The sequence below is a fragment of the Perna viridis genome, chromosome 1, assembly GCF_037379345.1.
Source record: "Perna viridis isolate PV_CMFRI_1.1 ecotype Kerala chromosome 1, ASM3737934v1, whole genome shotgun sequence".
NCBI lineage: Eukaryota > Metazoa > Mollusca > Bivalvia > Mytilida > Mytilidae > Perna > Perna viridis.
Genome location: NC_142445.1, coordinates 1,433,667 through 1,444,881, shown reverse-complemented (window position 1 = coordinate 1,444,881; position 11,215 = coordinate 1,433,667). Strand labels below are relative to the sequence as shown.

The 11,215-nt window shown below is 34.3% G+C and overlaps 1 protein-coding gene across 1 annotated transcript; it reads right to left on the bottom strand.

The window, feature by feature from the left end:
* Positions 1-806: 806 nt before the first annotated feature.
* Positions 807-11,212, bottom strand: LOC148626794 (ER membrane protein complex subunit 3-like). The gene is made up of 7 exons (XM_088594063.1): positions 11,064-11,212; positions 6,674-6,731; positions 5,481-5,574; positions 3,518-3,622; positions 2,403-2,484; positions 1,984-2,063; positions 807-1,078 (listed from the first exon to the last, which is right to left on the bottom strand). Exons 1-7 carry the CDS (start codon positions 11,210-11,212, stop codon positions 876-878), a joined length of 771 nt encoding a protein of 256 aa, XP_088450189.1. The 3' UTR covers positions 807-875.
* Positions 11,213-11,215: the final 3 nt, after the last annotated feature.

Below are 11,215 nucleotides of genomic sequence, written 5' to 3'. Positions count from 1 at the left end.
TTTCATCTATTCCATTCAGGGGTATTAGCTGATTTGCAGATTAAAGATTGCAACCTTGGTCAACCAGTGTAATATTTTGATTTTTGCTTAAGAAAACCCCAAAAGTCATTCAGGTCAAGAAACAAAATAGGAGGTACACAATGTTGACAAATAATTTGTGAAAGTTTCATTAAATTCAATTCAGCAGTTTTAGAAGAGTTGTGGATTAGAAAATGGTCCCCTCTTGTTAAAAAAATGACCAAGTCCATGTTGTGAATCATGAAACCCCAGAAGTCATTCTGATGGAGAATCCCATACAGAAGTTACACAATGGCATTATGTGATTAAGAATTTGTGAAAATTTCATCAAATTCCATTTAGCAGGGTAAGAAGTGAAGATAAGAAAATGATCCCTGATCTCCCCTTAAAATCTATGTTTATAATTAAGAAAATCCAAATGTAATTCAACTGGAGAAACAAAATAGGATGTGCACGTCAATGGCATAAAACAATAAAGAATTTAATGAATATTACATAAAATCCAATTCAGTGGTTTTAGAAGAGTTGCAGATTAAAAGATGCGTCCAGTGTCAATCAATGATAAAATCTGGAAACCCCAAAAGTAATTCAATAGGAGGTGCACCATTGCATCATTTAATAAAGAATTTGTGAAAGTTTCATCAAATTCCATTCAGGAGTTTAAGAGGAGTTGCGGTTAGAAATGTGGGTGGTAGACCAATGGACAGACAGACAGCACAATCACCGTATTCTTCCCACTTTGGGGTATAATAATTACAGATTGAGTCATACAATAGAAAAAAATACAATAAAAATGTGAGATTTATTTTAATGAACACATACACAGTACAACACGGAGAACTACATGTCACTAATAGTTATGCATATTTGTTCTTAATATAAATAGTTTCAGGTGGTATATGACTGTCTATAAGTTCATCCTCAACTCCAAGTAAACACCATTGGTGGTTAACTATTTCTAATGCTTCCCATTCTCCCTTGAAAGCTTTGTTTGGATCTGGTGGAGCCATCATACCAGCTCCTGACATCTGTTCCTGCATTGCTTTAGTCTGGTCTGCAGCTGAAATAGTGATGTCAACAAAATGACAATCACATGTATTAGTTGAGCAGTATGTTTTGTATCTTACATTAAATACTTCTATTGCTAATTTTCAGTTGAGAAATTATATATCAACTGATCCTTTAATATTCCAATATAGGATTTATTCTATATGTAACTTACCAGTATATGAAATTACTGCCTAAATCTTACCTGCACTGAAACAATGTGTTTTGTAAATCATTCAAATTCAAAACATACCAGACCATAATAATCATGATTTAACTACACTCAATATAATATAATTATCAAGATATTACAAGATTCCTACAGTATTGCAAATAATATAGCCCACTATCCAGTGTAAAATGAATAGAGCTATTGATCAAATACAAATGTATCAAGTTAATATCTTAAAGGACATCTGTAAAATGGACAATCTAATTAAAATCATCTGTTACAAGGAGCAAGGCAGAGTATCATGATAGCTGATTTCACAGGGAGCAAGGCAGGGTATCATAATAGCTGATTTCACAGGGAGCAAGGCAGGGTATCATAATAGCTGATTTCACAGGGAGCAAGGCAGGGTATCATAATAGCTGATTTCACAGGGAGCAAGGGAGGGTATCATAATAGCTGATTTCACAGGAAGCAAGGGAAAGTATCATAATAGCTGATTTCACAGGGAGCAGGGGAGGGTATCATAATAGCTGATTTCACAGGGAGCAAGGGAGGGTATCATAATAACTGATTTCACAGGAAGCAAGGGAAAGTATCATAATAGCTGATTTCACAGGGAGCAGGGGAGGGTATCATAATAGCTGATTTCACAGGGAGCAAGGGAGGGTATCATAATAGCTGATTTCAATCAGACTAATAATAAACATAACTGTAAATATTGTATCATGTGATCAGTGAGATCTTACCGTTGTCTTGACCTAAAATCAGTGTATACATGCTTCTAATACCAAAAACATTCAGGAAATACCAGGATGCTGAACTGACCCTGCAATCAATCAGAAACAAATATCTCCAAATCAATCAGCCTCATCCAAATACCAAAAATCCAATTTTCTCTTTTATGTTACAGAAAAAAGTTCATTACAGTTTTGGAATCAAATCTAAAACATTGTGTATTCCCATTAATATATGTATGTAGTTTTAAGTCCATGTTTTGGTGAAGAAACTTCAAATTCAAGTAAAAGAAATATTACAGTTTCCTTTTAAATAGGGGTAAAATCATTACATCATTCAACCTACATTATTGAGAAATTTGACTTTTTATGGATAACATTATACTAGAAGTAAATAATATAAATGTATTGATTGAAACAGTCAAACTTACCATGAAGCATCTAATGAAACTAATTCAATTCCCCTCTGTAACATTGGTTTGAACCTTAGGGTCAATGGAAATGGTACCTTGGCTGGAAGATAAAACAGTACATGATAAGTATCTTTAATATAGTTCACCCTTTCACATTCTAAAAACAAGGAAACAAAAATAAGTCCTCTCTTAGGTTTTCCCCTTATGGCCTGACAATCCCAGAAGTGAGGACTACCACAAACACCTATAGAGGGTACTCCCTTAATATCTCTGTGGACAAGCATCTGACCCAGAATTCTAAGTACTTTTATCAGCCTATAAAGACAAGCTGAGTTATGTTTCTGGTCTATTCTTTATAACATTCAGATCCTTAACAGGATAACCAAGAAATTAACTTATGCAATACCAAATGTATCATTTCTTCTATATACACACTGGTAAGAAATCCAAAGAAACCCACTTGATCCAGCCTCTGATAATAGTCATAGCCAGATATACTCAATGGTAAGGAATCCAGATAAACCCACTTGATCCAGCCACCGATAATAGCCATCGCCAGATATACTCAATGGTAAGGAATCCAGAGAAAGCCCAGTTAATCCAGCCTCCAATAATAGTCATAGTCAGATATACTTACTGGTAAGGACTCCAGAGAAACCCACTTGATCCAGCCACCGATAATAGCCATCGTCAGATATACTCAGTGGTAAGAAATCCAGAGAAACCCACTTGATCCAGCCTCCCATAATAGTCATAGTCATATATACTCAGTAGTAAGGAATCCAGAGAAACCCACTTGATCCAGCCACCGATAATAGCCATCGTCAGATATACTTGACCTAGCCTCCAATGACAATCACAGATATACTCACTAGTAAGGAATCCAGAGAAACCCACTTGACCTAGCCTCCAATAACAATCACAGATATACTTACTGGTAAGGAATCCAGAGAAAGCCCAGTTAATCCAGCCTTCAATAACAATCACAGATATACATGTACTCACTGGTAAGGAATCCAGAGAAAGTCCAGTTAATCCAGCCTCCAATAACAATCACAGATATACTCACTAGTAAGGAATCCAGAGAAAGCCCAGTTAATCCAGCCTTCAATAACAATCACAGATATACTCACTAGTAAGAAATCCAGAGAAAGCCCAGTTAATCCAGCCTCCAATAACAATCATAGGTAAAACATTTGTTACATTTCCTTTCAACATATCTGTCATCATGTTTGGATCTGAAATGTAAAACCAATCAACTTAAAATAAACTTTTTTACAATGTAAATATTTGATTACCTCCCCTTCCCCCCAAAACCTTTAATTCTAACATTAATATTTCTATTATTTAGAATTAGATCAGAAATGCATGACAATTTAAGTCTACCATACTTTTTGTTATCAGTGTTTCCTGTCCACCTCAAATTTTTTTTCACATTACATGTTACCAATGGAAATTTTACAGATTAACTCAGCTAAATTTTTGGTAACTTATTTTATTTCATTTATATGAACATTTTGTATACATGCCAGTCCATTCTATGTTGACATTTTTTTCAAATCCATGGGTTATTGATTAAAGCTTGTTTAAAATTAAAATCTCTATTTTATTTATATATCTTGTTACTGAGCTCATTTAATATAAAGTTCTTCCTCATAAGGAATTCATGTCAGTAAGGAATTAATGCACAATACCTTTTGATTTTAATAGTATGTGCTCATCAAGTCTTACATACTTGTCATGTCACCAGGATGGATCACAATTTAAAATAGAAAAACTTTGGTGATACACCCGCTCCCCTTCACAGAAACCATAAAAGAAATTTAAAAAAGTCATTCAGACAGAAAAACAAAATAGGATACTTATAGCACCATTTGATAAAGAATGTGTGAAAGTTAAATTGAATTCCATTCAGTGATTTTAGAGGAGCTGCAGAATAGATCAATGCCCCTCTTGGTCGACAAATGATAAACCACAAGAAACCACAAAAATTCATTTAAAAGGATAAACTAAAGATGTGGTGTGCTTTATTGGGGGCTGGGCATAAGAAATTTCAATCAACAGTTAATCCTCAATGTCCTAGCTATACCAACCTAGATAAAAAGGAAACATGGGAAAAACCAGACATCTTCTGAAGTCCATACATTTGAACCTGTATAAACCAGACGCCTATCTAAATAGAACATCTTTATGCTTGAGATGGGTTTGGTTTGAGCAGGTTCCACTGTATTTACACAGTTGTACTGACACCTAAACAGAACACTTCTTTATGCTTGAGATGGGTTTGGTTTGAGCAGGTTCCACTGTGTTTATACAGTTGTACCGACACCTAAACAGAACACATCTTTATGCTTGAGATGGCTTTGGTTTGAGCTGGTTCCACTGTATTTATTAAGTTGTCCCATATCAGGAACTTGTTTGGTATTGACTTACTTATCCTTTTTTGATTGTTGGTTACATGTATGTACATTTTGTTAACTTTGAGTAAGAGGGCATCAGACATTTACCAGTAGTGTGATTCCTACTCCTTGGCAGTGCCCTCTGCTTACATATTTATGGTCTAACTTGATTACAACTACCAGTAGGTTTGTAGTCTCAATGATATTTTCATCCTTTCTTGCTTTATAATTTATGATTTGGAAGTAGAATGTTCTCCCTAAGATTTACAGATACCATCCTGGAAATCTCTGAATTTCAATATGCCATCTTTCATCTAAAAATTATAACATCACATTTGCTCTTTTCAGATAGCAACCTGGTGAAAAACATAGTATCAAGGCAATGTGACGGTATATGGCCCTGGTGACATTACAGGAAGTAGCTATAAAGTAATGAATACCTGGTACACATAACTATTGTTTTGTTATATGTAAAATCAAATACATGTAGTTTATTGGTATACCAAAAGACAATTCATTTGATGTAGTTCTCATTCAACAAGCCTTACCTGTCATTGTTTTTTTATGTAGTTCTCAGGCTCTGTCAAGAAGGCTTACCTGTCATTGGATTTTTTTATGTAGTTCTCAAGCTCTGACAAGAAGCCTTACCTGTCATTGTTTTTTCATGTAGTTCTCAGGCCCTGTCAAGAAGCCTTACCTGTCATTGGGTTTTTTGCTGTAGTTTCTCTCTTTTCTTTTTTGAAGTACCCATTAGTGGCATCATTGAAGAAGTTCTTCCTCATCTGGAAACTCTGAAAATCATTCATATGCAGCAGTTATGACACACAGAAAGGAGGATCAGTGACTGGGAAAAATGGGGGCAATTAGCACAATGAAGTTGAAAATGGTCCATTTAGAATATTAAGAAATGCCCCATTCAAATGTTAAATTTTTGCACAAAATACAAGGTAAACTGAATACCAGGTTTGATGTAAACACAGGCACAACAAACAGATATTATCTTGCTGTGTGGATTTAGATTGATCGTTGTAATTGCATACATTATTAAATGCAGGTAGCATAATAAATATTTGGCCCATTAGCATATACTGAGGTCAAAATCAAAGCTGAAAATGGCCTATTTTTAAAAAAATCTTTCTTTACCAGTAATGACCACTGGAGGATAATCCAATCACAAAGAAGTATCTAAGGTGTACCTATCAGTACCTTAGTATATAAAAGAAGGCTCCCACAGTAGGGGAAGGGTTAAGCCCTCACAAACATGTTTAGACTCACCACATACTTATGCACTTGTCCCAAGCCAGGAACCTGTAGTCCAGTGGTTGTCTTCGTTTTTTTATGTTCATTGTTATTCATTTTACATTTTTTGTATAGACAGGGTTCTCCCCAGATTTTTCAGATAGCGCTGTATTTAGCGCGAATGACACGATGTTAATATGTCTTGTGTCACTTTGTATTTAATGTATTATATAATGAAGTAGAGTGGAGTTGACCTAGTAATACCAGTAAATATTGTTTGGGAATTTCTTTTATAGGTAAATCAGCTTCTTAATGTTGAAGACATGTGATTGTGCAATTATTCAACTTTGCATTTATAAATAGCCACATGCTTTTTGGCCACGGTAGAGTGAATTTTTACCAGTCAGTTTTGACTGGTTCAGTGTCAGATATTAATCACATCTCCTATTTTTATAACATCACTTCTGGTTTTATTTAGATAACCAAAACAGGTGGTTAACACAGCCTATTGTATAGGAATGTATTCCTTATCTAAATTGATCAAAAGTAAGTAACCGTATTTAGGCACTTGCAAGCAATCATACTTCAACGACAACATCAATATTGTACTACTTTTTTTAAGAGTAAGAATAGACAGATAAAATAGCTTACTTTTTGAGGTATATATTTCCCATTTTCTCTGAGTATTCTGCTTCTGATCAATGCATGACTAAAATGTAAAACAAAAAAGTTACAGTAATAGGTAATTTTGCCATGTATATACATTACCATTCTGTATTTACATGTATATAACTATTGATACTAACAACTTCCTCATAAAAAATGCTGTATCAGAAATTTAAATACAGTGTTCTAGCTAGGATTTGAAAATAGAGGGGTGCAGGGAAGAGGGCACTTTAACGCATGACATGCTTGTTTTTTTTTTTTCAACCAAAAAGGGACACTGATCTTAGTTTTTTTTAAGATTTATGATTGCATTAGGTCAGAAATATCTTCCTTCATTTTTTTCGTTTCTTGTATGTTTGTATTCTTATTACATACCTACCAACTTTTGAAAATGAAGGTGGGACAAGGTGTGAATGGACAGTGTTGCATTATATTTTGCAAACTGAATAAGGTTCACTGCATTAATATATACATGACACCCTTATTGTATTATAAAACCTTTCTTTCTCAATTGACCTAATGCCTTGTGAAAGTAAATACTTGTAGAAATATTTTAGCCAGGATTGAATTACTAAAGGTCAAAGTCACCATCCACAACATAGTTGTAATCATACACTGAATTACTAAAGGTCAAAGTCACCCTCCACAACAGTTGTAATCATACACTGAATTACTAAAGGTCAAAGTCACCCTCCACAACATAGTTGTAATCATACACAATCCTCATTTTTATAGAATGACATGTAGCTATACTTGATCGTTGTTTTTAAAATATTGAAATAATAAGGGAGGTAACTAACATTTTGAATAAACAAACATGTGCAACATGCAATTGTTTACAACTGTGGTTCTACAAAATTTGGACTTGTTAACTTAAACATTTTTTGTGAAATTAATTGTGCAGTAGAAATTAATTATTAACCAATGATTGGCTGTCCATAAAATGGTGATACACATAGGTGCAATCTGGCCCATTTTCTATTTGTCAATCATCGTCCGATAACCTTGATCAGCTGATTTATTACCGATAATTACCTGAGGTTTACCTGAGGGTTAATTAGGACAGGATGTAGGTAATGAAGGTGACACTTCTTAATTGGCTTGGGGTACCGATAATTTATAAACTTAAGTAATATTAAAGGGACATTCAGTTAATTGTAACAACCCGACAGGGTAGTCAAGGACGTTAAAAAAACCCTTAGTAATTGTAAATGGGCACTAAGGGGGTACTCAATAGGGGCAGAGGGGCACAGGTATGATAGGGGTGGGGTGCGGCGCCCCTCCATTTTACCCTAGCTAGGACACTGAAGTGTAAAATTACTGAATGACACAAAAAATATAGGTATGGTGTATATGACTAAGAGACAACAATGTCGCCCAATGGACGACGAGGAAACCCTCACACCATAGGGAAGGCTGCAGCTGGTCCCAAAACATCATTATAAACAGGTACAGCGAAAGAGTTGCCCTAAATACTCAAGTAACATAAATATAAACTGAAGGCAAAAACTAAACAAGACATACAGAGGCCAGAAGCTCCTGACTCGGGACAGGTGTAATAAATGTAGTGAGGTTAAAGCACTTTAGGTTGATCACAACCCTCCCCCTTTAAAATCTGGCCACTGTGGAAAAATATTACACAATTAAACACACCTAAAAATCAATTTGAAAAGGTCTGAGTCCCTTGTTACAACAGAAAAATATAAATATAAATATAAATTATGCAAATGTAGAACTAAGGACTACTAGCAATTAACTGACATGTCAGCTCCAGACCACTTTAAACCTACAAGAAGTTATGTCACCATTGTATGTAAAATCTACCCCAATTCTTCCCATGCAGGGTTGAGAACCACAGTACATCATAAGTCATACAGTTACGACACAATCCAATTCATGCTAAAAACTGCTTTTAAATATAGTGTTTTAATTTCTATGTAAAGACCATATGAGAGAATCAATGTTAATACCAAACATTGTTTTCCTTAACGATTTGACAATAATATTATAATTATATCCCTAATGAATGAGCCTATTCAACAGTTTAGTAAACTTATTGGGTGAGTAACAAGGATAAAGTCCATATCATCCATATTAAATATTGTTCAACATTACAATCTCATAAATTTGAAAATTTAAGTTCAGGTTAATAAATGATGGATCTTGTTTCATGAGTAACAAAAATCACCGAAAATAAAGTGTAGTCTACAAGAAATGAACAAAAATTGACTAAAAGGGAATCTGAAGTTTATGCTAGGTGATAAGGCTAGTCATGCAGGAATTTGAAACTCTGTAGGACTAGACTGGTCATCTCATGCAAATTAATTAATATCAGCTAGAGAAGTAGATTAGGATATTTAGGTAACCAGGATACCAAGTTGTACAACCAGCAGTTGTTCAAAAACTCATGAAAAGATTAAGAAGTTCAAGAGAATTCTAAGTTCAGTATAGGAGAAATTAAAATTGAAAGTTTTGATGTACTCAGATACATGGGGTGTTTTTTTTTTTTTTTGCGCCAGTTTACATTTCGATTTTTGTAGTTAAATTGCACCAATAAATTAATGGTCCTTTTGCTCCAGGATACAATCAAATTTACATTTGTGCTACATTAGATGTGTGGTGTGGTTATTGTATGTTATTCACCATTTTTTTAAAAATCTCTTTATAATTGGTTATTCATCTTACATTTTAAGACAATCTAAATGACTTCATTACAAAGTTAAATCCGTAAACCAGTGAATATGGCCTTTCTTAATCAGCTATGGGACATGTTCGCGACAGATGCACGGACAAGCAATAATTTATCCATTATAAAATAGAAGAACTATTAAACCATTTATGTATAAGTTATCCAGTTATTTCTCCTTTCTTTTTTTGATAATTTTAAAAAATTGAAAAGCATATGATTACAATCAAATTAAATTGAAAATAAAAAAATAAATTATTATAATAAATAATTTATATTTGGTTTTTATTCTGGATACATTTTTAAATATATATGTATTTTTATGTTTCTTTTCTTTAATTCATTTCTAATTCATTTTCTTTATTTTATGATCATTTTAATTTAAATTTTTACTTCTTTGATATTTAATTTCCTTACTTGTGTTTGGCGCAGAAGGTAGTCTTTTTCTGGCAGAAAAGGACTACATGGAAAAATATTTTTTTGGCGCAATGTACATTGTAACTACTATTTTATATCAAATTGGTGCAAAAGGACGATGCCCAATACATGCATGTTTTGTTGTACTATGGGCTACAAAAAATCTTAAAGATGGCAGAAATGGGGTTTCCCACTTGAATTTTACCTGACCATCAATAATAGAAACCAGTTATTGCCAATAATTTAGTGAGCTTCCAATCAAGGTTACAATAGAATATGTGTGCACTGAGGCATATGAAAATATGATTTACCAGACCTTGCATATTGTCGTCACAAGATCAATCAAACAATGAATTCCTTCTGCCTTCTCTGACTTATTACTGATGAAAAAATCCTAAAGAAACTTGCCAAATGGTAAATGACATGAAGTCTAGTTTTTTGAAAGGGAACCTGGCACTTTGCTTTGGACTTAGCTTGCACTTAAGGCCATTGCCTTCCTAATATGACATTGTTATATTATTGATTCCCAACCTGTTTCAATGATAAAGACCACTAGGAAAACAGACACATACTAGTCTGAAATTCCTGACTGGTGTAACCTGTGAAGAGAGTGGGCGAAGCTTGTTACTTTTCATTCAGAATGGAGCAGACATGATTTTGAAAACTGGAATGTAATAAAAAATTTCATAATTCTGGTGAAAAATTACGTGTCTGCTACCATTCTATTCCAAAAGTAACAAGCTGCCTACTCTCGTCTCATGCCACTTCACATGTATCAAAATGTCAACGAAGCAGGGTCTCACCTGAAAAATGATCAAAACTTCAATAAAAAATGTAATTTTTGTAGAAAATATGTTATCAGCATACATGTACAGGAAAATGAATCTGGAATCCAACTAGGTAGGTGTGACATGCATGATTTCAACTTGAAAAGTCGTTAGAAATGGTTGAACGCCAGTACACTGTGGTACCGCTAAATCTCCAACTTTTTGTATGGCACACTGTTCTGACCCCAACCCGACATACATGTATCAATACCCAAATAAAAAAGGGGAGGGTAGCAGGTTCAGAGGAAATTCGGACTATACTCGTGTAGAAACTTACATGATAAAACAAAGAGCATGAAATACCCAAAATTGCATGTACCAAGTAACAAAAGTTCAAACCGGACTCCTCTAAAAACTGGGAGCGTGGATCTGGTGCACCGGTAGGGTTACTGGGGGAATGTAAATATTCGTGGAAGAACAGCAGAGCCAGATGTATCATGCAAACCTATCAGTGACTTGTTGGAGTTCTGTCTTCTTCTCTGAGGTCAAAAGTATGGTCACGTAATGCCTGATGATTCCCGTGAAAAATGTAATTACAACGATCGGTAAAAACACCCAAAATCTAATATCTGGGTCCAAAAGTAACTCCGCCATCGC